We start from the raw sequence: 20,303 nt of genomic DNA on the forward strand, positions 1-20,303 counted from the left end.
TTTATATTTGTTTAATTTTCTATTTCATCAATTTCTGCTTTTGTCTTTGTTATTTTCTTTCTACTTTTTGGTGTTTTGTTCTTTTTCTGGCTTCTTGACTTGACAGCTAAGATTATTTTAAGTCTTGTTTTCTAATAAATGTACCTAGAGTTAATGTTACAAATTTTCCTCTGAGTACTGCTTTGACTGCCTCTCATGTTATGGTGTAGACTTTTGTCATTGTCATTTCTGTCAACTTCCAAAAGGCCTAAAGCCTAATTTACCCAAAGCCTAACTCAGCAAATGAGTTACTCTGACAAGAATAGGAGAAGCTCAGCCACTTGCACACCTCCTATGACCTTGGGCAAGTCCTTTCTCCCTATCTAAGTGTCAGTAGCATCATCTGTAGAACTCAGATTATGTCATTAGCTTCAAGGATAGTACATATGAAGTGATGTGGTTCACAGGCCACATGGTTTGAAAGTCAGGCTTAGCAAGCTGTGGAGCCCTGTTCTCTGACCACGCTTGCCATAGGAGTGAGGTCTCCTCACCCTAGTCACCTCCAAGACACCTTCTTCACTTTGTGAGCACCCATGAAGAAGCCAAGAAGACATGTGCTTTGTATTTACTGGGCCCTCTTCTGAGTGCCAGGAATAGAGCAGTGACAAGGACAACCGTGGACGCTGCCCTCCTGAAGTTGACAGCCTGGCAGTGAAACCAAAGTCTAATAATACAATGATGGTCTGCTGCAGAGAGTGGCAGGGGGCCCTGAGAATAGGTGATAGGAGGGCCTGGCTCCCTGCCGCTGGAGGCTTCCCCACAGAGGTAACCACCAAACAGAGGTCCAGAGGAGGAGGAGTCTAGGCAGAAGTGTAAAGAGCATCACAGGCAGCAGAAACTGCCCATGCAGAGGTCCTGTGGCTAGAGGTGATGGAGAGGACCAAAGCAAGGCCCCTGTGGCCAGAGTGGGGCAGTCAGGTCATGTTGAAGAAGAAAGCGGGGTCATATCTTCTGAGGCCTTCGGGCGACCAGGGAGCATTGGGGGTCATGGAGGGTTGAGCGGTAATGTCCAACTTTCAGATGCTCTGGGGAAAAGAACAGCTTTAGAATCTAATGTGCCTGAGCCACAGTCCCCAGTTTACCATTTAGATATCCGAGGCCTGCACTGTGCCCTGTCCTCCCAGAGCATGAGCCTTCCTCGTGTAGACAAGGAGGAGGGTTATAGGGGATGTAGAGATGGACTGAAAAGCTCCTCGGGAGGCTGAGCTCAGGGTGTATGCAGTTTGTGCTCCATCCAGACCAAGCTTCACCAGGAGTCCACGCATAGGCTCTGGAGCCAGACCACCTGGGTCGTATTTTTGGAACAGCATTGAACAGTGTCTCCTGGAGCATTTTTTTTTTTTTTTTTTTAAGATTTTATTTACTCGTGAGAGACAGAGAGAGGCAGAGACATAGAGGGAGAAGCAGGCTCCATGCAGGGAACCCGATGTGGGACTTGATCCCAGGATCATGCCCTGGGTCCAAGGCAGTCGCTAAACTGCTGAGCCACCCAGGGCTCCCCTCCTGGAGCATTTAAAGATGCAAACCTTGGGGCAGCCCTGGTGGCGCAGTGGTTTAGCGCCGCCTGCAGCCCGGGGTGTGATCCTGGAGACCCGGGATCGAGTCCCACATCGGGCTTCCTGCATGGAGCCTGCTTCTCCCTCTGCCTGTGTCTCTGCCTCTCTCTCGCTCTCTCTGAATGAATAAATAAATAAATCTTTAAAAAAAATAAAATAAAAATAAAGATGCAAACCTCCACCCCCAGACTAGGGAAGCAGAGTCTCTGGAAATAGGACTGACCCAGGAGGCTGCTTGTTTGAACCCGATGTCCCAGGTGATTAGGATACTGCCAGCCAGACTCCTGGGTACCCTTAAAGCCCTGTATGCTTGATTTCCTTTGGGTTCCTTGCATTCCCTCCCAGAGAGGAGCAGCCCTGCTCTGGGAGTCAGGAGCCCTGGGTTTAGGCCCAGCCACTGACTTCCTCTGGGCCCCTAGACCATCACTGTCCCAGTCATGCCCTGGAGAGGGTTGGGGTGATGGGAATGGCCCTGAGCAGGTGTAGTGACCAGCAGTTCACCACCAGCTCTGTTCTCTCACAGCCTGCCCTTCTATACCTGGTCCCTGCCTGCATCGGCTTTCCTGTTCTGGTGGCACTGGCCAAGGGAGAAGTGACAGAGATGTTCAGGTAAGACGGGACGGGGGCAGATATCCGCATGGCACAGGTGCACCCGCAGGCAACCAGTGGAGCCTGCCTGGGCTGCTTGTACACGTCTCCAGGGGAACATCGTTCCCGCCACCAGCCCCACCTCTCATCCTTTGTGCCAGCACGTGGGTGCCTGGCCTGTAGCACCAGCGGGAACCTGTCTGCGGGGCCAGGAGCCAGGGGAGGGCAGCCCCCACATCCAGATGCCTGCTGAGTCTTCAGAAGGGACTGGCTAGTATAATTCTCTCCTGCCCCAGGCTGCCCCACTGTCAGGAGCCCTGGGTTCCCAGCCTGATTTTGCCACCATGTGACTTCAGGCAAATCTTTCTCTTTCCCAGTCAGCTTTCCCATGTGAGTAATAGGGAGGATCCTAGTGGGGTGGGAGGTGCCCCAGATTGGAAATTAAGTGTCGGTCCCTGTTGAGCTGCCTCAGTGGCTCTCACCCCCTAGTTCTGTCTTAGTAAGTGTCTCACTTGCACTCATACCCCTTCCCATGGCCATATGCACACCTGCCACACCTTGTGCACAGCTCCACCCATACCCTGAGGCCTGCGTGACTCTGACAGGTGTCTGCTCCCCAGCACCACTGACTCTGCCTGCCAGAGACCCAGAAATAGCTGCCAGCTGCTATTGAAGCTGCCCACTCGGGGGCCTTCCACCCAGCTCCACCTGCCTGGCCTCCAGGTTGTCCCTCGAGTGCCTGCCAGGGCCATCTGTGCACCTGGCTGCCTGCAGGGGAACCTGTGACTCACCCCTCCCCCGTACCTGCCTCTGCCCTCCCTGTCTTGCCTAGAAGCCCCAGGCTCCCAAGCTGCCTGCCCATATATCCCAGGCTGGCAAAGCCCTGTGGACTCTGAGGCCAGGCTGGGGGATGAAGTTGGGGGCACATCTGGGGGCAGGGATGGGATCTGATCTCTGAGCTCAGCATCTACCCTCACCCTCAGGCTCATCTATCCTCAGCCACCTCCGTCTTGAGTAACCATCCCAGTCCTGCTATGTCCACATCGGGTCAAGCTCTGCACATCCAGAGCCAGGGCACCTACTTGGTGCTTGCTTTCCCTAAATGTCCCACCGCTCAGGCTCTCTGCACCCCTTTCTGCCCCTGCCCCCAGGAAGTTCTCAGATTGAGATGAAAAAGCAGGTTGGTCTCTCTCTTTCTCCATCTCTCTCCCTAATTCTCCACCTTCCCTTCTGTTTTACTTTTCCCTTGAGAGGTGCTCTCCTTTTCTTTATCCACTTGGCTCACACACTCACATGGCTGAAAATTTTGTAGCCGGGAAAGGGAAAACTGCCTCACACCCCAGCCATCCCAGAGCTCTATCACACATTCAGAGACAGCTTTGCTCCTAACAGTAAATGTGCACGTGTAAGTTCCTGCACAGATGGTGGCACTCTCAGAATATCCTGCATCTGGATTTGTCACACAACAGTAGGTCTTAGAAATGTTTCTGCAGCAGCACCTGTACATCTAGAACGTCCATGTTCCTTTGCACAGCTGCATAGTGTCCCTTTGTATAGATACTTTTTTTTTTTTTTTTTTTTTTTAGATTTTATTTATTTATTCATAGAGACAGAGAAGCAGAGACACAGGCAGAGGGAGAAGCAGGCATCATACAGAGAGCCTGACATGGGACTCGATCCAGGGTCCCCAGGATCACACCCTGGGCTGCAGGCGGCGCTAAACCGCTGCGCCACTGGGGCTGCCCTGCATAGATACATCTTTTTTATTCACCTAGTAAGTCCCGCTTCCTTCCACTGAGTCTGAAAATGTAGAAGATAAAAATAAGACACAGTTCTGCTCCCTGCTCCTCACAAGAGAAATTTCTGTGTCCCTTATCACCCCCCCCCCCCCGGTCTTTTCCTCTCCATCTTTTTTCTGTCTCTCTGTCTCTCACACAGCTACGAGTCCTCAGCGGAAATCCTGCCTCACACCCCGAGGCTCACCCACTTCCCCACAGTCTCGGGCTCCCCAGCCAGCCTGGCCGACTCCATGCAGCAGAAGCTAGCTGGCCCTCGCCGCCGGCGCCCGCAGAATCCCAGCGCCATGTAATGCCCGGCGGGTGCCTACCTGCCCGCTTCCCCCCACTGCCCCGGGGCCCAAGGTAGGGCAGACACCCCAGCTCCAGTGTACCGGGCAGGGAGCATTGTCAGGGGTAGGCAGCAGGTGGTACCTCCTGCACAACCACCCAGAGGTCACTGCACCCAGCCTCAGGGCCGGGAGCAGGGCTCTAGAACCTCTTGTCCTCACCAGTGGTTTGGGATTCGTTTGAGAGAGGAGATCGCAACAGCCCTTGTCATCCAGGATTAGATACTCTTACTGCTGGCCTATGTATAAGACCCTGGGCAGACCACTTTCCTCTTCCGAAGCCCCTCTCTCTTTCATTCCTGCCTCATGAGGTTCTGGGGAAAGATCTGGGTACTGTCCTTGGCGTGAATGCAGTTGCTCAATAAATGGGGCCCACAGGAAGAGCTAAGCCAGGGTGGCGACCTTCAAGAGTGGCACCTTGCCACTTGCCAGTATGGCAAACCCCTGCCTGCCTGTACCCCTGGGGCTGAGTTGTTTGACTCCTACCGTGCACCCTGGAAAGCGGCCCATCTCCCATAGCTTCGTCCTGGCTGCCCCATTTTTTCCCACTCTCTCCAAGTGGAAGGTACAAGAAGCTTAAGGTTAGCCCACCCAACCTCTCCTCCATCTGCCACTGCCTTTTGCCACCTCTTGGCACCACCAGGCACAAAGAAAGGAGAGCCACCTGTCTGAGAAGGGCATACAGTGGGGCCAGGGCCAAGTCCTGGAAGGTGCTGGGCCATGAATGCCAGACTGGTGTTCTTCATGTGCCTGGGGACTTTCCTGGGATGGTGGGGAGGCGGGGCCTGGAAGTTCTGCTCTCCCCTCCTCTAAAGGTGGTATTCTTATTGTTTTGTTTTTTGGTCAGTTATGAGGAGTCAAATCCTAAGGATGCAGCAGCAGTGACAGAGGGATCCAAAGAGGGAACAGAGGCCTCGGCATCGAAGGGGCTGGAGAAGAAGGAGAAGTGAAACGGCTGGGGCCTGACCCACTGAGGGCCGGGCCAGGCAGGCGGGGGCAGGCTGGCACAGGCCTGCAAGGGCAGAGGGCATGGGAGGCTAAGGGCGCTGGAGGCTGGGCAGCCCCAGGAGAGGGGCAGGGGCAACAGGATCCCTCCAGCGGGGCCCCCCATGGCCTGGTTCCTTCATCCCCCTTCTCTGGCCTTCCTCTACCCCTTCCCGTCCCCTGCAGGCAAAGGAAGCCCTACCTCCCCCACCCTCCTAGATGCCAGGCAGGAAAAGTGGGTTTGATTTTTAGATTTTTGTATTGTGGACTGACTTTGCCTTACATTAAAAATTCATCCCAGGGGCACCTGGGTGGCTCAGTCGGTTAAGTGTCCGACTCTTGATCTCAGGGTTGTGAGTTCAAGCCCCAAGGTTGAGGCTTAAACTCCTTGCCCAGTGCAGAGCCCACTTAAAAAAATAGTGTCATCCCATTGCCCAGGCAGGCCACTGTACCCTTGGAGGGATTCTCTGTACCCAACATCTTGCATTGCCTTCACCATCTCTCACCCTCCCACCCAGAAGCTTCCCTGGAGGCCCCTTCTTGGGGACTGTGAACTCACGACCTCTGGGAGAGGCCCTGACCTCTGAGTCCTTCCATCTCCCTGGATGCCCACCCGGTGCCTGACTAGCTCAGCACTCCAGGGATGCCCTCTAGCCAGCAGAGGGGGCCCATGAGCGCTCCTTCATCCCTACCCCCACACTCCCATTCCCACTCCCACCCCGTCCCATTCAGTTTTCTTCACCACATTCCTCCCAACACTTGGGGGCACTGAAACTGTTGGACAGGTGCCCAGATGTATCACCCACCTACCCCAGAGATGACAAGGAGAATACCAAAAAGTTGACCTGACTCACAAGGGGGACCAATGACTGCAAACCTAGAGAAATGGGCAGGACCTCATGGATCCCAGGGAAGAGTTTAAGTTTTATTCCCTGGCTGGCAGGAGCCAGGTTCGCTGGTGCTCCTATCTGTATGGCTTCAGCTGGAGAGCTCTTGGACTCTGGGGTCTCCCTGGAGATCAAGGCCACATATTCCTATTCTCATTCCCAGGGTTCTTCCCAAAATGACTGTGCAAGGCCAGAAGACTGATGCTAGAAGCCACCTCCTCCCCGACATTGATGCCAGTCACAGCACAAGGGCCAGGGCCTCTGAGAAGCTGGGTTAGGAAGGGCTGGGACCCAGTGCAAGTTGGCTGAAGACAGCAAGCAGCCCAGGTCTGCAGGAGAATCCCCAGTGGATAAGGGGCATAGCCCTTACTCACCCGCCTGGAGTCAGGTCACTGGGTGGAGAAACAGGAGAGGGTCACCACCTGTTTCTGAGTCTGAGACTCAAGCCTCCAACTCCCAGCCCAGGGCTCTCTCCTGCCCAAGCCTCAGGTTCAAAGGCTGAAAATAATAGTGGTTTTCAGACAGTTTGAAAGTGGCCAAAAGATAGGTATGAGCAGAGAATGAGAAGTATCCATATAATAATCTCACTAGGTAGTAAATTGTTGCCAAGCACCTCAATACAGGATTTCACCTCATTTCAGTCTTAGGCTCCAGGTGCTAGTATTAGTCCCACTGTGCAAATGAGACAGTTGAGGCAAGTTGCCCACAGATATGGATTTGACCTCAAGCAGTCCACCTTGAATTCCCAAGTTCCTAAGGACTGTGCAACTCCCTTCTAGACCCCTGGGCTCAAGTCACCCTTTGAGACAGTCACCCACCCTCTCTGGGCCTAAAGAGAAGGAAAGGAAGGGTAGGACATCTGAAAGGTTTCTCCCAACCAGGGGGTCCCTTTCAGAGGCTTCTCAGATCTCTGCTGACTCCTGCCGCCTCCAGAGGGGAGGCCGTGTGGTCCTGTAACAAGGCCTCTCTGAGGGCAGCAGATGGGGCAGGCAGCCCAGGCATACAGCATGGTTGGCTCTGCGGCCCAAGGCCCACAAAGGCCTCATTGAGTCACCGCCGGCCCCCGGCGGAGGCTGAGGTGGCAGTGGCGCCGGGCGCCTGCCACCTAATGACCGTCCTGGCCCGGCCAGATGTTCCACAGACCTCGGCAGCGGCCATCCAGGGCCCGCCCGGCCAGCCGGCACCGCAGAGGCCACTCTAATTCCAATTAACCAGCTTCAGCTGAGCAAACAGCGGGCAGCGGTGGCCCAGCCCGGGCGGTAGGCCCGGCCCGCAGAGCCTCCGAGTCTAGACTCCAGATGTGAACCGCCACCGCCAGAGTCCCATGGAAAAATGGCACCAGGCCGGGCACGGATTGGGCCTGCACGCTGGAGAGGTGGGGGGAGGGGGGCTGGGCAGGGCTCTGCGTGGGCCTAGTGCCAGCCTCACCCCGGGGTGGAGTGGATTCTTAGGAAACTGCTCCAAAACCCCCAAGTTCTGCCTCTGATTTGTTAGGTGTTCCTCTCTGGCCTCAATCTCCCCTGACTAAAGGAGGTGGAAGGGGGCTCCAAGGGGGAAGACCAGCCCTGCCCAGAGCTCTAATATTTCATTTGTATCTAACATGTTTCTAGCAATATATTATGTATCTTAGAAATATTTAGTCGTTTTAACAACCCTGTAAGGTAATACCATCGTTTTTGCAGATAAAGGAAACTGCAGCAGAGAATTCAGGGCCGGGGCGGGGGAGGGGATTTGAACCCGGGATACCTGGCTTCGAAGACCATGATGTTCTCCACAGGTGCTGCTTGACATAAAACAGGCTACTGGGTTCCAGGCCCCCGTTCGTGGGAGCAGCGCTGGAGAAGAGGGTCAGCGCCTGGCCGGCAGGGCTGGCTTGCCACGCTGTGACCGGAGGGCGGTCACTGTCCTGAGTGAAATGCCCACTGTCCTGAGTGAAATGACTGAGACCCTCCCAGGGCGGCTCCAACTTCTGAAGCCTCAAGATACCCTTTCAGGCCTCAGCACCAGGAAGGATTGGGCTCCGGTCAAGTTGCTGGGCACAGCAGGGAGCACAGGCCAGCGCCCTCTCCCGGCTGAAACAGCGAGGGGGGGACACACGTGAACCGGCTGAATAAGTGAATGGGTCAACACTGGGGTCAGGAGGGTGCCTCCCTCCGTAGTCCTGTCTGGGGGCCCTGAGAGGCATGGCGAAAGCTTGCGAGACCCAGGGCGAGCCCTGCCCGGGTCCCACGAGGAGTACGCGGGGGCCGCTCCGACGCATCAGGCTTTCCCACCACCGGGATTCCCTCCGCGATTCCAGGCCGGGTCTTGGGAGGTGGAGGCTGCATCCTGCCCGGGTGCGTCAGGAAGGGCCGAGCGGGAAGGAAGGCCCCACCCCCACCCCCACCCCCGCCGCGGCCACACCTGGGCTCTCCGGGCGGGCGGGGGGCGCGGGCCGGCGCCTGGCTCCAGCGAGTCTGGGCCGCCTCCCCGCGCCGCCCCGTGGGGGCCGCCAGATGGGCCGCCCGCCCGCCCAGCGACGCAGGCAGGAAACGGCCGCTGGGGCTGCCAGGGCCGCGGCCGCGAGCGCAGGGGGCGGGGCCGGGCTGGGACCGCCCCCCGCCCGGCCACCCCCAGCTGGGGTCCCGGGGGCGAGGCCCTCCCCTGCTCCCTGCCCGTTTCCCACCAGTGAAAGGCGTCTGCTTATCCTAGCTCATTTCTTCTAAGATTTTATTCATGAGAGAGAGGCAGAGACACAGGCGGAGGGAGAGGCAGGCTCCACGCGGGGAGCCCGACGTGGGACTCGATCCGGGTCTCCGGGATCACGCCCCGGGCTGAAGGCGACGCTAAGCCGCTGAGCCTCCCGGGTTGCCCTCGTTTCTTAAAGACATTTATTTTAGAGAGAGTGAGCAGCGGGAGACTAGGGGACTCCCAGTGAGCAGGGAGCCATATGGGGCTCCATCCCAGGACCCTGGGATCCCGACCTGAGCCGCAACCACGTCCGAGCTTGAGGAACTGAGCCACCCACGGTCCCTCCTCCCTCTCTTCTTTCCACCCTGTGACTCCGGGGCAGTTTCTTGCCCTTCTGTTCCTTGGTTTCCTTACTGGGAAAGTGGGGTGTCAGCTCCGGGCCATCTCCCCTGGAATACCAACTCTGGGAGGGCTGAGCCGTCCTGCCCGCAGTTGTAACCCCAGAAGATGACCGTACTCGGTATTTGTCGAATGTCCCAAGTCTGGGACAATCCTAGGGGCCTGCAGGCGCTTCGTACATGGACGCACGTTATCTTGGGTCTACTGCTCACCAGAGGGATGGCTTCCAGCAAGTGTCTTCTGGTTGCCCGTCCACCTCGGTGGCTGTGAGGATTAAGTGAAATAATCATGGGAAGCACATACAGCCGGTCCTCAACAGATGATAATTACAGAAGCATCTACCAGATATGTAAAAAGAGATATTATTTGGATGAATTTGAGGGCAAGAAAGATAAAAAGGAATCCGCTTGGGAGAAAATTTCTGTTGTATATGTATTCTTTTGTGTATTTTGTACATTTAAAACTTTGAGCCAGGTGAACATAGTTTTCAAAAACAAATACAATACCATCAAAACCATACAGAAACAACTGAGAATAAAAAGAAATCTAGCCCTAGCAGAAAGAAATACTGACTATTGTCTCCATGCCTCCAAGGGAGGCATCTAAAACTCAGTCTGAAACAGCCCGGGGTCACAAAGAGCTAGGAAATGGCAAAGATGCGATTTGAATGCCAATTTGTTGGACTCCAAATTAAATACACAGAGGAGGGATCACTGCTTCCAGGAGGGACCCCAGGGTGAGAAAGAGTGAGAGAAGAAGAAAGGCGAGCAAGTCCCATAGGTCAGGCCAAGGAGTGTAGGCTTTATCTTGGAGCTAGTGAGGAGCCAAGGAAGGATTTGAGGCAGGGTGACCTAGTTCTTTCCAAACATTAGAAATGGAGGTCAGGAAGCCAGGAGTGGGGATACAGGCCCCAGATGTTGCTGTTCTGAGTGATAAAAGGGCAAGAGCCATGGATATGAAGAGACACAAGAGCCTGGGGACTCAGAGCTGGCCAGAGATGGACCCAGGGCCATCTAGGTGTCCATCTGCAACATGGCAGGCCCACAAGCCGAGGTATCCCAACTCTCCTTCCTGATGTCCTTTTCCCTGGAGATTATTCAGCGCACACCACTCTCCCCCTTAAAAATGTCCTAAGACCCCTGACATAGCCCTGGGCCTGGTGAGATGCCAGAAAAAAGCCTAGATTTCCAGAGGCCGTGAGCTGCAGAGACCCAGGACCAGAGGGCTGGGCAGGGATGGAAAGCTGAGATGGTGTCAGCACCTCTCACCAAGAGGCTCTGGGCAAAGGCCTGGCTGCTGTTTACATGTGCTCATGCATGTACCTGACGCTGCACTTTGGGTGTGCACAAGATGCACATGTGAGCAGACTTTTTTTTTTTTTAAGATCTTATTTATTTATTCATGAGAGACACAGAGAGAGAGAGGCAGAGACACAGGCAGAGGGAGAAGAATCCGCAGGGAGCCCGATGCGGGACTCGATCCTGGGATGGCAGGATCACGACCCTGAACCGAAGGCAGATGTTCAACCGCTGAGCCACCCCAGCGTCCCCAAGCAGACCTTTATATATGTGAACTGGTACATGCGGTCAGCCTGGGGGACTCAGGCACACCCTTCCCTGCAGGCACCCGGGACGTGTCCAGTCCACACCGGGCAAGGTAAACAGAAACCCTCACTAGAAGAGCAGCTACCTTTATTGAGCACTTTCTGTGTGCCAAGCGCCACTCCAAGTGTTTATGTGCATTACATCCTTAAAGCTCATGTCACCTTCCGCGTGGCAAGTGCCATTATACAGATGAGGAAATAAAGGCCCAGAGAAGGAACTTGCTCACACAGCAATCAAGAGCCTGCCCAAGCTCTGGACTCACATGTAGCCACCACCCTCTTGTCATTTTTTTGTCATTAAATAATCATTCACAAAAACCTTTTCTTATCCAGATGCTGTATTCATGCCTTGGAAAAAATAAGAATCTGTAAAAAGAAAAAAAAGGGCGGAGGGGATAAAGCAGCATATTCCTGCCACCCAGAGATTATTGCTGTTGACACTTTAACATAGATTTCAGATTTTTTTAAAATGCTTATTTCTTTTTTGTAACGCAAATTATATCTACTGCGCATCTATTCTGACATCGGTTTTGTTTGCACAGTTAACCACCTTCCCCTTCCCAGTTCGGTCAGTGGTCCTCCCATCTAATACCCTGACTGCAGCCAACCTTTTTGTCATTTAAAGGCAGACCGGGTGAGACAAACAGGCTATCTGCATGTGAAGGCAGACCCCTGCGCGGCGGATGAGGCCTGCTGGGCTCTGGGCTCTGTGGCGAGCCCTTCCTCCCCTCTGCGCCCTGCCCTCCCCAGAGCTGCTGAGTGGAATGAGTGCCCGGCCCTGTGCCCGCCTGGGAGCGGCCCTGCAGGGAGGCGGGAGGGGGATCCGGAGAAGGAGCTCCTGGGCTCTGCATTCAAGGCCTCCACGTGCCTGTGCCTGGCAGGCAGGTGCCCACCCTTGCTGCTAAGAACTGGATGCTCACCACTTCTCCCGCAACCCCACGGTCCAGCAGGGGCCCTGGAGCAGTGGAGGGGAGGTGGAGGCACACCAGACACTCGAGTCCCAGATGGTGGGGGAAGTAAAGAAAACCCAAGGGCCAAGGCCGGGAAGCCAGCTGCCAATGTGCGGAATTTGGGGAGGGGCCGAGCCCCTGTCTGCTTGACTCTGGTCCTTTCTGCTGGAGTGTTTCTCTTGGTTTCTCTGGAGTGTGTGTGTGTGTGTGTGTGTGTGTGTGCGCGCGCATGTGCATGCAGGAGGGACATAGAATGTGTTCTTGTGAGAATCCCTGTGTGCCTGGGTTTGTGCAAATGTGCAGAGAGTGTGGGAGTGCTGATGTCTTACGTGAGATAGTGTTTGTGGATGTGTGGCTACCTGGTTGTGCGGACATGGACGTGTGTGCTTAAGAGTGTGTGTCTGTGGGCAGCCCCCTGGTGGCTCAGCAGTTTAGCGCCACCTTTGGCCCAGGGCCCAGGGCGTAATCCTGGAGACCCCGATCCAGTCCCTCATCGGGCTCCCTGCATGGAGCCTGCTTCTCCCTCTGCCTGTGTCTCTGCCTCTCTCTCTCTCTCTCTCTCTGTGTGTGTGTGTGTGTGTCTCTAATAAATAAACAAAATCTTTAAAAAAAAAAAGTGTGTGTGAGGATATTAGTGAGCAAATGACTGCATTGGTGTGCGTGTGAGAAAGAACAAGATCATGTGTCACTGGGAGAGTCTGGGCTTGTAAAAGGTTTCTGGAAAGGCTCAGCGTGGAGGAGCTTCTACAACCTTCCTCCTGCCAGTGCGTGTGCGAGTCCGAGTTCCAGGTCTCCTCCTCTGGTCCCGCTCCCATGTGCACGAGTCCCTCGGAAGCCTCCGTTCTCTCCTCCGTGGGACGCAGATACGTAGTCGCTGGATATCATCGTTGTCCTCCCCACTTCTGCTCTCTTGCCGCCGCCTGCGTCCTTTCCAAACACTGGCCTGTCCTTTCTGCTGCAGCCAAATTGATGACATCTTTGTTTCTTAAACCTAAAACCTGCTTTTCCCAATTTGCTCACCGACTATTTGCTAATCCCCCTGGATTTACCTAGGACATATTTTACAGGCATGAAAGAGCCATTCAGGGAACAGCCCGGAGCGGCTGATCGGTGCTGCAGGCTGCGGAAGGCTCCGACTTCAACTGCTCAGGCCCAAATGTGCACGCTGTCAACAGAGAGCGGGAAGAAAAGGCTTTTTTTGTCCTTTTGTTTTCAGTCTGTGTGTCTCTCAAGCCCCACAGGATGGAGATGTCCTAAAATAAGAAATTAAGCGAGAGGGGGAAATCCCATTATCTGGATTTTTTTTAATGGGTCCCTTAGGATTCCATGGGGACCCCCTTCCCAGCTGCTGTGTGGTCCAGGCCTGAGAACACCAAGCCCCCCCCTCGGGCCCACGCCCACCCACCACCCAGCCCTGGCGGTCGTTTCCCAGGATTCACATGGTAATGAAGGCATCCATCTTCTCCCAGACACACACTGGGCCCTCCGACCCTCCCAGGCCCCCGCACAATGGCCCCCAGCGCCTCGGCCTGCCACCTGTTGGACTTTCCCAGGGAAGGGAGGGAGAGGGTGGAGGAGAAGCCCCTTCCTCCCAGCCCCCAGCCCTATTTGCCCCTGGTCTTGGGCGTCAATGGGGAGAGCACCCATGTCCTCAACTCCCTGCTGCACTCAGCAGTCTAAGCCCTCAGCTTCCTCATCTGTAAAATGGGGGTGATCGGTGCCTGAGTCCCAGTGTGGCCAGGAGGATTCCCTGGAGAGTGGCACTAAGCGCCAGGCTGCAGGAAGCATGGACTGTGGACCACAGAGAGGCTGATGGATGGATGATAACTGTCCGTGATCACTGCATCCTTGTCACGGTGTGCCCCCACCACAGCCACTGGGGGCGGCGGCGCTAGGCTCACATTTGCAGAAGAGCACACAGAGGCCCAGGAAGATAGACTCAATACCCCAAGCACCACGGTCCGGTCCGCAAGCCACAGAGCCCCCATAAGAATTCACTTTTGCAAAAAAAAAAAAAACAGAATTCACTTTGCCTCACCCCAGAGCCTGAAGTCTTAACCACATTAGATCATTACCGTCACTATTACCATCCCAATTATGGAGTTAGATAATGATCCCAGCAGAGGTCACGGAGAGTTCCCAAGGCAACTAGGAAGGGAAGAAACCCTAAAGTTAATCATCTCTCTCTCCCCAGGACTTGGCCAGAGAGCCTGGCACACAGTAGGTGCCTCATAACGGAGGGCTGAAGGGGCGAGGTAACTGAGAAATAAAGCGCAGATCTTCATTCTCTGGGTGGCTGAGTCGGCCTCCTCACCTCTTACAGTCTGTTGAGCATCTGCTGAAAGCCGGGCCCTGTGCCCTGCCTGGTTTCAGGCCATCTCCGCATTGCCTACTCTTTGAGTGAGGCTAGCATGGTCAGCCCTGTGATTCCCCAAACAGATATAGTTCCGCCTGTGACAAGTAACAGGGACTAAGGTAGGGGAGTGGGGTGGGGAGCGTTCCCAGCAGGTCTCCAGGAGGAGGGATAGTTACCAGTTACAACAAGCAACAAAATCAGACTCACAGCCTCTTTAAATGGAGACTTGGGGGTGCCAGGCTGGCTCAGTCAGTACAGCACACTGACTCCTGATCTCAGGATCCTGAGTTCAAGCTGCACACTGGGCATAGAGCTTACTTAAAAATAAATAAATAGGGATGTCTGGGTGGCTCAGCGGTTAGTGTCTGCCTTCGGCTCAGGGCGTCATCCCAGAGTCCCGGGATTGAGTCCCGAATTAGGCTCCCTGCAGGGAGCCTGCTTCTCCCTCTGCATGTGTCTCTGCCTCTCTCTGTGTCTCTCATGAAAAAATAAATAAAATCTTAAAAAAAAAAACAAAGAATACATTGTTATGAAGAAGCAGATCATAAAGAAGTACCTACAACGAAAAGGGAAGATCCACCTTCAACTCAAGTCTCCTACTCATATGAAGTAATGAAATATCCAGAATAAGCAAATCTAGAGACAAAATGTGTATAGTAGGTTAGTGGCTGCCAGGGGCTGAGAGGTTGAGGCAAAGGGAGTGTGAGGGCTAATACAAGTGGGATTGCTTTTTCTTTTGAACATTTTGATGAAAATGCCCTACAATTATTTGTTATGAAGATTGTATAAGCCCATGATGGACGGAGAATCACTGAGTTGTACACTTTAACCAGTGCATTGTAGGATATGTGAATTGTAATTCAATAAAGCTGTTAAAGAAAAAAAAAATTCTAGAAGGGCCCTTGTCTCTGAGCCCCCCTAGCCTAGAAAAGGGACATTCACTACCTCTAAGTGCCACTCTCTTCTGGGTCCCACAGCCAAGTGGTTCTCTTTAAAAAAAAAAAAATTATTTATTATTTGCAAGAGAGAGCACAAGCAGGGGAGCAGCAGAGGGAGAGGCAGAAGCAGGCTGCCCCCGGAGCAGGAAGTCTGATGCAGGGCTGGATCCCAGCACCCTGGGATCATGACCCAAGCCAAAGGCAGATGCATAACTGACTGAGCCACCCAGGTGCCTCACTTAGGTGGTTTTGATTCTCAGGTGAGTTTCTCAGACTCACATTCACAGGTGTCTCCAAACCACAGGGTCCCTCCTGGGACACAGTCCTCTCCCTTCAATCTTTTCTGGGTCTAGACTTCTTCCCTTTACATTTTCATTTTCAGTTTTGAATAAGTAATACATGCTCACAGTACAACATTTTAAAAGTGTAAGCATTTTGCTCTTCCTCTTCAGAGGCAGAGACAGTGATCAGTCTTCAAGTGAGATACAAGCAAAGGAAAAACCGGTGTATGATCCTTTTTTTCCTTTTTTTTTCTTTTAATTTTTAAACATTTTTTTCTTTTTTTTTAAGATTTTATTTATTTATTCATGAAAGACACAGAGAGAGAGAGAGAGAGAGAGGCAGAAACACAGGCAGAGGGAGAAGCAGGCTCCATGCAGGGAGCCCGATGTGGGACTAAATCCCCGGTCTCTAGGACCAGGCCCTAGGCTGAAGGCGGCACCAAACTGCTGAGCCGCCAGGGCTGCCCTAAACATTTTTTCTTTTTAAAATATAAGTGTTAGGGGATCCCTAGGTGGCTCAGCAGTTTAGCACCTGCCTTTGGCCCAGGGCGTGATCCTGGAGTCCCGGGATCGAGTCCCACGTCAGGCTCCCAGCATGGAGCCTGCTTATTCCTCTGCCTCTCTCTCTCTATGTCTATCATAAATAAATTAAATAAATAAATAAATAAATAAATCTTTAAAATAAAATATAAGTGGTAGCAGTCGATGCAAACTACTCATTTTGTTTGAGGTTTATTTCCACTTAACAGTGTACCCTGGAGATCTTAGCAGATCCAGATAGAAAACAGCTTCCTCCTTCTCTTTTATAGCCGCTTGTATTCTGTTATGTGGAGAGAATATCCTTAATTTAATCAGTGTCTAGTGATGAACATATGGGATTTTTTTTTCCAGTTCTCTGTTCTTCCTGTACATACATCGTTTCCCACATCGGCATGTGTCCTTAGTATAAATTCCTGAAAGTGGAAGTGCTGTCTCATGATTTCCCAGGGCCACATGGTATTTCATAGTTTATTTAACCATTCTCCTCTTGATGAACACTTAGGTTGTTTCCAGTTGGTTGCTCTTATGAACAAATCTGCTATGAACGCTTTATACAACCCTCCCAGACCCCTTTGGCAATGTGTTAGAAGCTGTGGATCCTTCTCCCTCTCCCTGAAAAAAAAATGCATCAAATTCAACCACCTTTGAAACCTACCGAGAAGCATCAAAGCTAAGAAACTGTGATCTAAACCAAGGTCTGGGGGCACCTGGATGGCTCAGTGGTTGAGGTCATGATCCTGGGATCCTGGGGTTGAATCCTGCATCAGGCTCCGTATATGGAGCGTGCCTCTCCCTCTGCCTATGTCTCTCCCTTTCTGTGTCTCTTATGAATAAATAAATAAAATCCTTTAAAACAAACAAACAGACAAACCAAGGGGCTGTCATTATTCAAATGGAGAATCATAAGGGCCCAGTTGTGCAGGGCCATGCCTCACACAGTGGGGAAAGTAACCTTGCAGCAGTAGCATCAGAGTTGTTGAGATTCAGCACAGTCAGATCACAGTCCTCTCTGCTCAAAACCTTCCCATGACTTCTGCTTCACCCAGAGTAATACCCCAAGTCCTCACTGTGGCCTACATGATGCAGCTATGCCTTCCACCCATTCCCCCATATCTCTGACTTCACTTTCTAGCACCCTCCTCTTTGCTCTTTCAGCTAAAGTCACACTGGCTCTTGAGCACACCAGGCACACTTCTGCCTCAGGACCTTTGTACTGGCTGTGTGACTTCTGCCTGGGATGTTTTTCCCCTGGTAGCTGAAGGATGTGAGAGAACAAATTCTTTATGGAAATATCACCTTCTCAGAGAGGATTTTTGTTGACAGCCTCCCCCACCACCACCACCCAGACCTCCCTATACCCTCCTTTCCTGACATTTTCCTCCATAGTACTTATCATCAGGTTAAGATAATATATATGCATTGACCCTGTCCACTGTGTGCCTCCCTTCCCCAAATACAAATTCCACAGGACAGGGACTTCTGTGTGTTGTATTCACTGTAATATCTCGGTGCTGGCTCAGAGCTAGGCATGCAGGAGGTGCTCCACAGATACTTGTCCGCTGAGTGAAAGAACAAGGTTTGCAGCGCACCTAGCCCAGGGAAGAGCGAGGAGGTGTGGTATCCAGGAACCCACATGCTCCAACCCTACCCTGGCCACAAAATCGCTGTGACCTTCCCTAAGTCGCTTATCGACTCCAGGACCTCCATGTTCATGCTCCCTCAATTGTAACCTGTACTTAGGCACCTTCTGCATGGAGTGGCTGTGACAATTTAAATAAGGTAATGATTTAAAGCCCGATAAATGCTTAATAAATGTCAGCCAGCACTGCTGCTATGATGACGGGGACGGTGGCGGTGGCGGTGCAGCCCGGGGGTCCACCCGTCCACCTGCCGCAACAATACGCGAGGCGGGCGGCGGGGTGGGGGAGGGGGAGGCAGCATCGGGGCCGGGCGCTCAGCCCGGATTCCTCTCGGCCCCTGAGAGCCAGAGAGTGGGGCGGCTGGGGGCGGGGCGAGAAGCAAAACCCTTCGGCAGAGAAGCCCTCGCACCCCGCCTCGCCTCCCCCTCCCCAGCTGCCCCCGGCGGCGGACGGCCCGGCCGCACCTTGCTCGCGGCACGCCCTCCGCCGCCGCAGGGGGAGGGCGGCGGGAGCGCCAGCCGGGCTTTCCCAGGCTCCCCCCATCCCGCGAACATCTGGCCGCGAACATCTGCCCCGAGGCTTTGTCGCCCGGCCCCAGGCCGGCCTCGCACCCATCTGCCGGCGCGCGCGGCCCCCGCCCCATCTGCAGGACCCCCACCCCCACCCCCACCCCCACCCGCACCCCACCCCGGGGCGGCTCCCGGCGCCCCCGCCCCCGCCCGCCAGGCTCGGTTCCCACGGGTCGAGCGCGGGAAGCCGAGCAGCCCATCTGCCCGGCGCGGCGGGTCCGGCCGCCAGGCGTCCCCAAGGGGCGGGGCGCCGTGCCCAGGAATGCCTTTCAGGCGGGTGCGCGCCCCGAACAAAGCCCGGGGTGCCGGGCCTCTCCCGCCCGGCTGGGCCCGCAGTCCCCGCCCCCGGCGGCCCGGCCAGCGGCCCGCGCTCCCCCCGCCCGCCTCCCGCTCCCCCGCCCCCCCCGCCCCGCCCGTTCGCCCGCGTGCCCGCCCCGGACCGTCCGGCTGCCCCCGCGCGCCCCCGCGCGCCCCGCCGCCTCCAGCCCCCGGGCCCGTGACGGGCGGCCCTGCAGCCGGGAGGTGCCCGGTGTCTCCTTGCTCTTGGTGGTCTGCTTGTTGTGTGAAAGGTAAAAATGACCGAGAAATAGAGCGATTTGTGTTCCTGACACCGCGTTCCCACCACCCAGAGCTAGCAATTGTGGATCTAGCAAATCCCCTTTCATCTTCTTTAAAAAAATAAAACTTAAAAAATAAATTAATTAATTAATTAATTAATTAATAATAAATAAATAAATAAATATCTTTACAGATCCTGCTGACCTTCTTGTAACCCGGGTCCCTACTCTTTTCTCCAAGACTTTTTGCCACCTCCTCCCCAACTAGCACCATGACTCGGGCATATTTCCTTACACTTTTACTAAATATTCATGTATTAGAGTTGTGGGTGTGTTTCTGTGTTTACGCGTTTTAAAAAATTCTGGGGGCACCTCGGTCGCTCAGTGGAGTCGGCCTTGGGTTCAGAGCACGATCCCAGAGTTCCTGGCCCAGAGTCCTGGGATCGAGCCCCACGTGGGGCTCCCTGCTCAGTGGGGAGCCTGCTTCTCCCTCCCTCTCTGCCACTCCCTCTGCTCCTGCTTGGGCTCTTTCTCTGTCAAATAAATAGATAGATGATAGATAGATAGATAGATAGATAGATAGATAGATAGATAGATAGATCTTTAAAAAATAAAATAAAAATAAAAAGTCATTCTGCATTTCCCCTAAGCAACATCAGATTTTGCCTGTAATACCCAGCAGAACACACGTGGGGCTACTCCATTCCCACGAACTGTTGTCCACCGGGCCACCGTCCTTTTGTTTCCTTATTCTTTTGTGAGACAAGTAGGTGGTTTTCCATGTGTCTTTGCCCATGGCATCTTGAGTGCACGACTTCACAAGGAATGTCCCTGGGAGTGAACTGCGGGTCACAGGGTGTTCCAGTGCTCACTTTTACTCAATATTGCCAACTGAGCTCCAAAGTGATCATACCAGTTTACAAGCTCACCAGTAGGGGATGAGCGTTAGTTTCCCCACATCCTCATCACATTTTGTACGATCAGACTTCGAAGCCTCTGCAGTTTGATGTGGCAGCTGTGTCCTTTGCGCATCCCAAATGTACAAATGCTGGGTGGGACTCAGGAGCATCTGCCTGAGTCCTCACCTTTTTCCTTCTCAGCTGGACTACCCACCGCCTCCTCCTCCAAGAAGGCCCTCCCCGATCTCCCGTGGCAAACCGAGGTCCTCCCAGGCCTCGCTTCCACAGTCCCTTGTGTTTCCGCATCAGATTGGCAAGTGACTGCCTCTCCCACCAGACTGGGAGCTCCCCAGGCAGGGCCCAGGTTTGCAGGGCCACTGGGCAGACTTCGAGAAGCACGAAGGGGCTACAGAAAGTGCCCTCAGAAGGCTTCATCTACTCAAAATAAATTCTCTTCCTAATTCCTAATGCCAAGTACCCCCTTGTCTGGCAGCAGCCCACATTTCAGCAGCATCCGTGTCCGCAGCTTGTGGATACGGCAGCCGGGAACTAACCAGGTCCCGTGGCCAGTGCTGTTCATGTCCACTTGGTTACTCCCCACTGAGCTTGGCTCCCTGAAAAGCATGAAGCCACAACCTGTTCTTTCACTGTCACGCCTAGCTCAAGGTAGCTCACGCTAATTGTTTATGCAATGAATGGTTGGCATTTAACGATTCTGGAGT

The 20,303-nt window shown here is 53.9% G+C and overlaps 1 protein-coding gene across 6 annotated transcripts in view; it reads left to right on the forward strand.

Moving 5' to 3' along the window:
* Positions 1 to 5,611, forward strand: part of HM13 (histocompatibility minor 13) — a 40,513-nt gene extending 34,902 nt beyond the window's left edge. For 4 of the 6 annotated variants that reach the window (XM_025469632.3, XM_025469633.3, XM_025469634.3 and 1 more), the window contains 3 exons: positions 2,119 to 2,204; positions 4,122 to 4,268; positions 5,156 to 5,611. In XM_025469632.3, the coding sequence (XP_025325417.1) occupies positions 2,119 to 2,204; positions 4,122 to 4,268; positions 5,156 to 5,258 (336 nt within the window). In that variant the 3' untranslated portion in view covers positions 5,259 to 5,611. The remainder of the gene's footprint in view (positions 1 to 2,118; positions 2,205 to 4,121; positions 4,269 to 5,155) is intronic. The other 2 variants (XM_025469635.3, XM_025469637.3) reach the window with 1 other exon arrangement.
* Positions 5,612 to 20,303: the final 14,692 nt, after the last annotated feature.

Source organism: Canis lupus, chromosome 24, assembly GCF_003254725.2.
Source record: "Canis lupus dingo isolate Sandy chromosome 24, ASM325472v2, whole genome shotgun sequence".
Classification (NCBI taxonomy): Eukaryota; Metazoa; Chordata; class Mammalia; order Carnivora; family Canidae; genus Canis; species Canis lupus.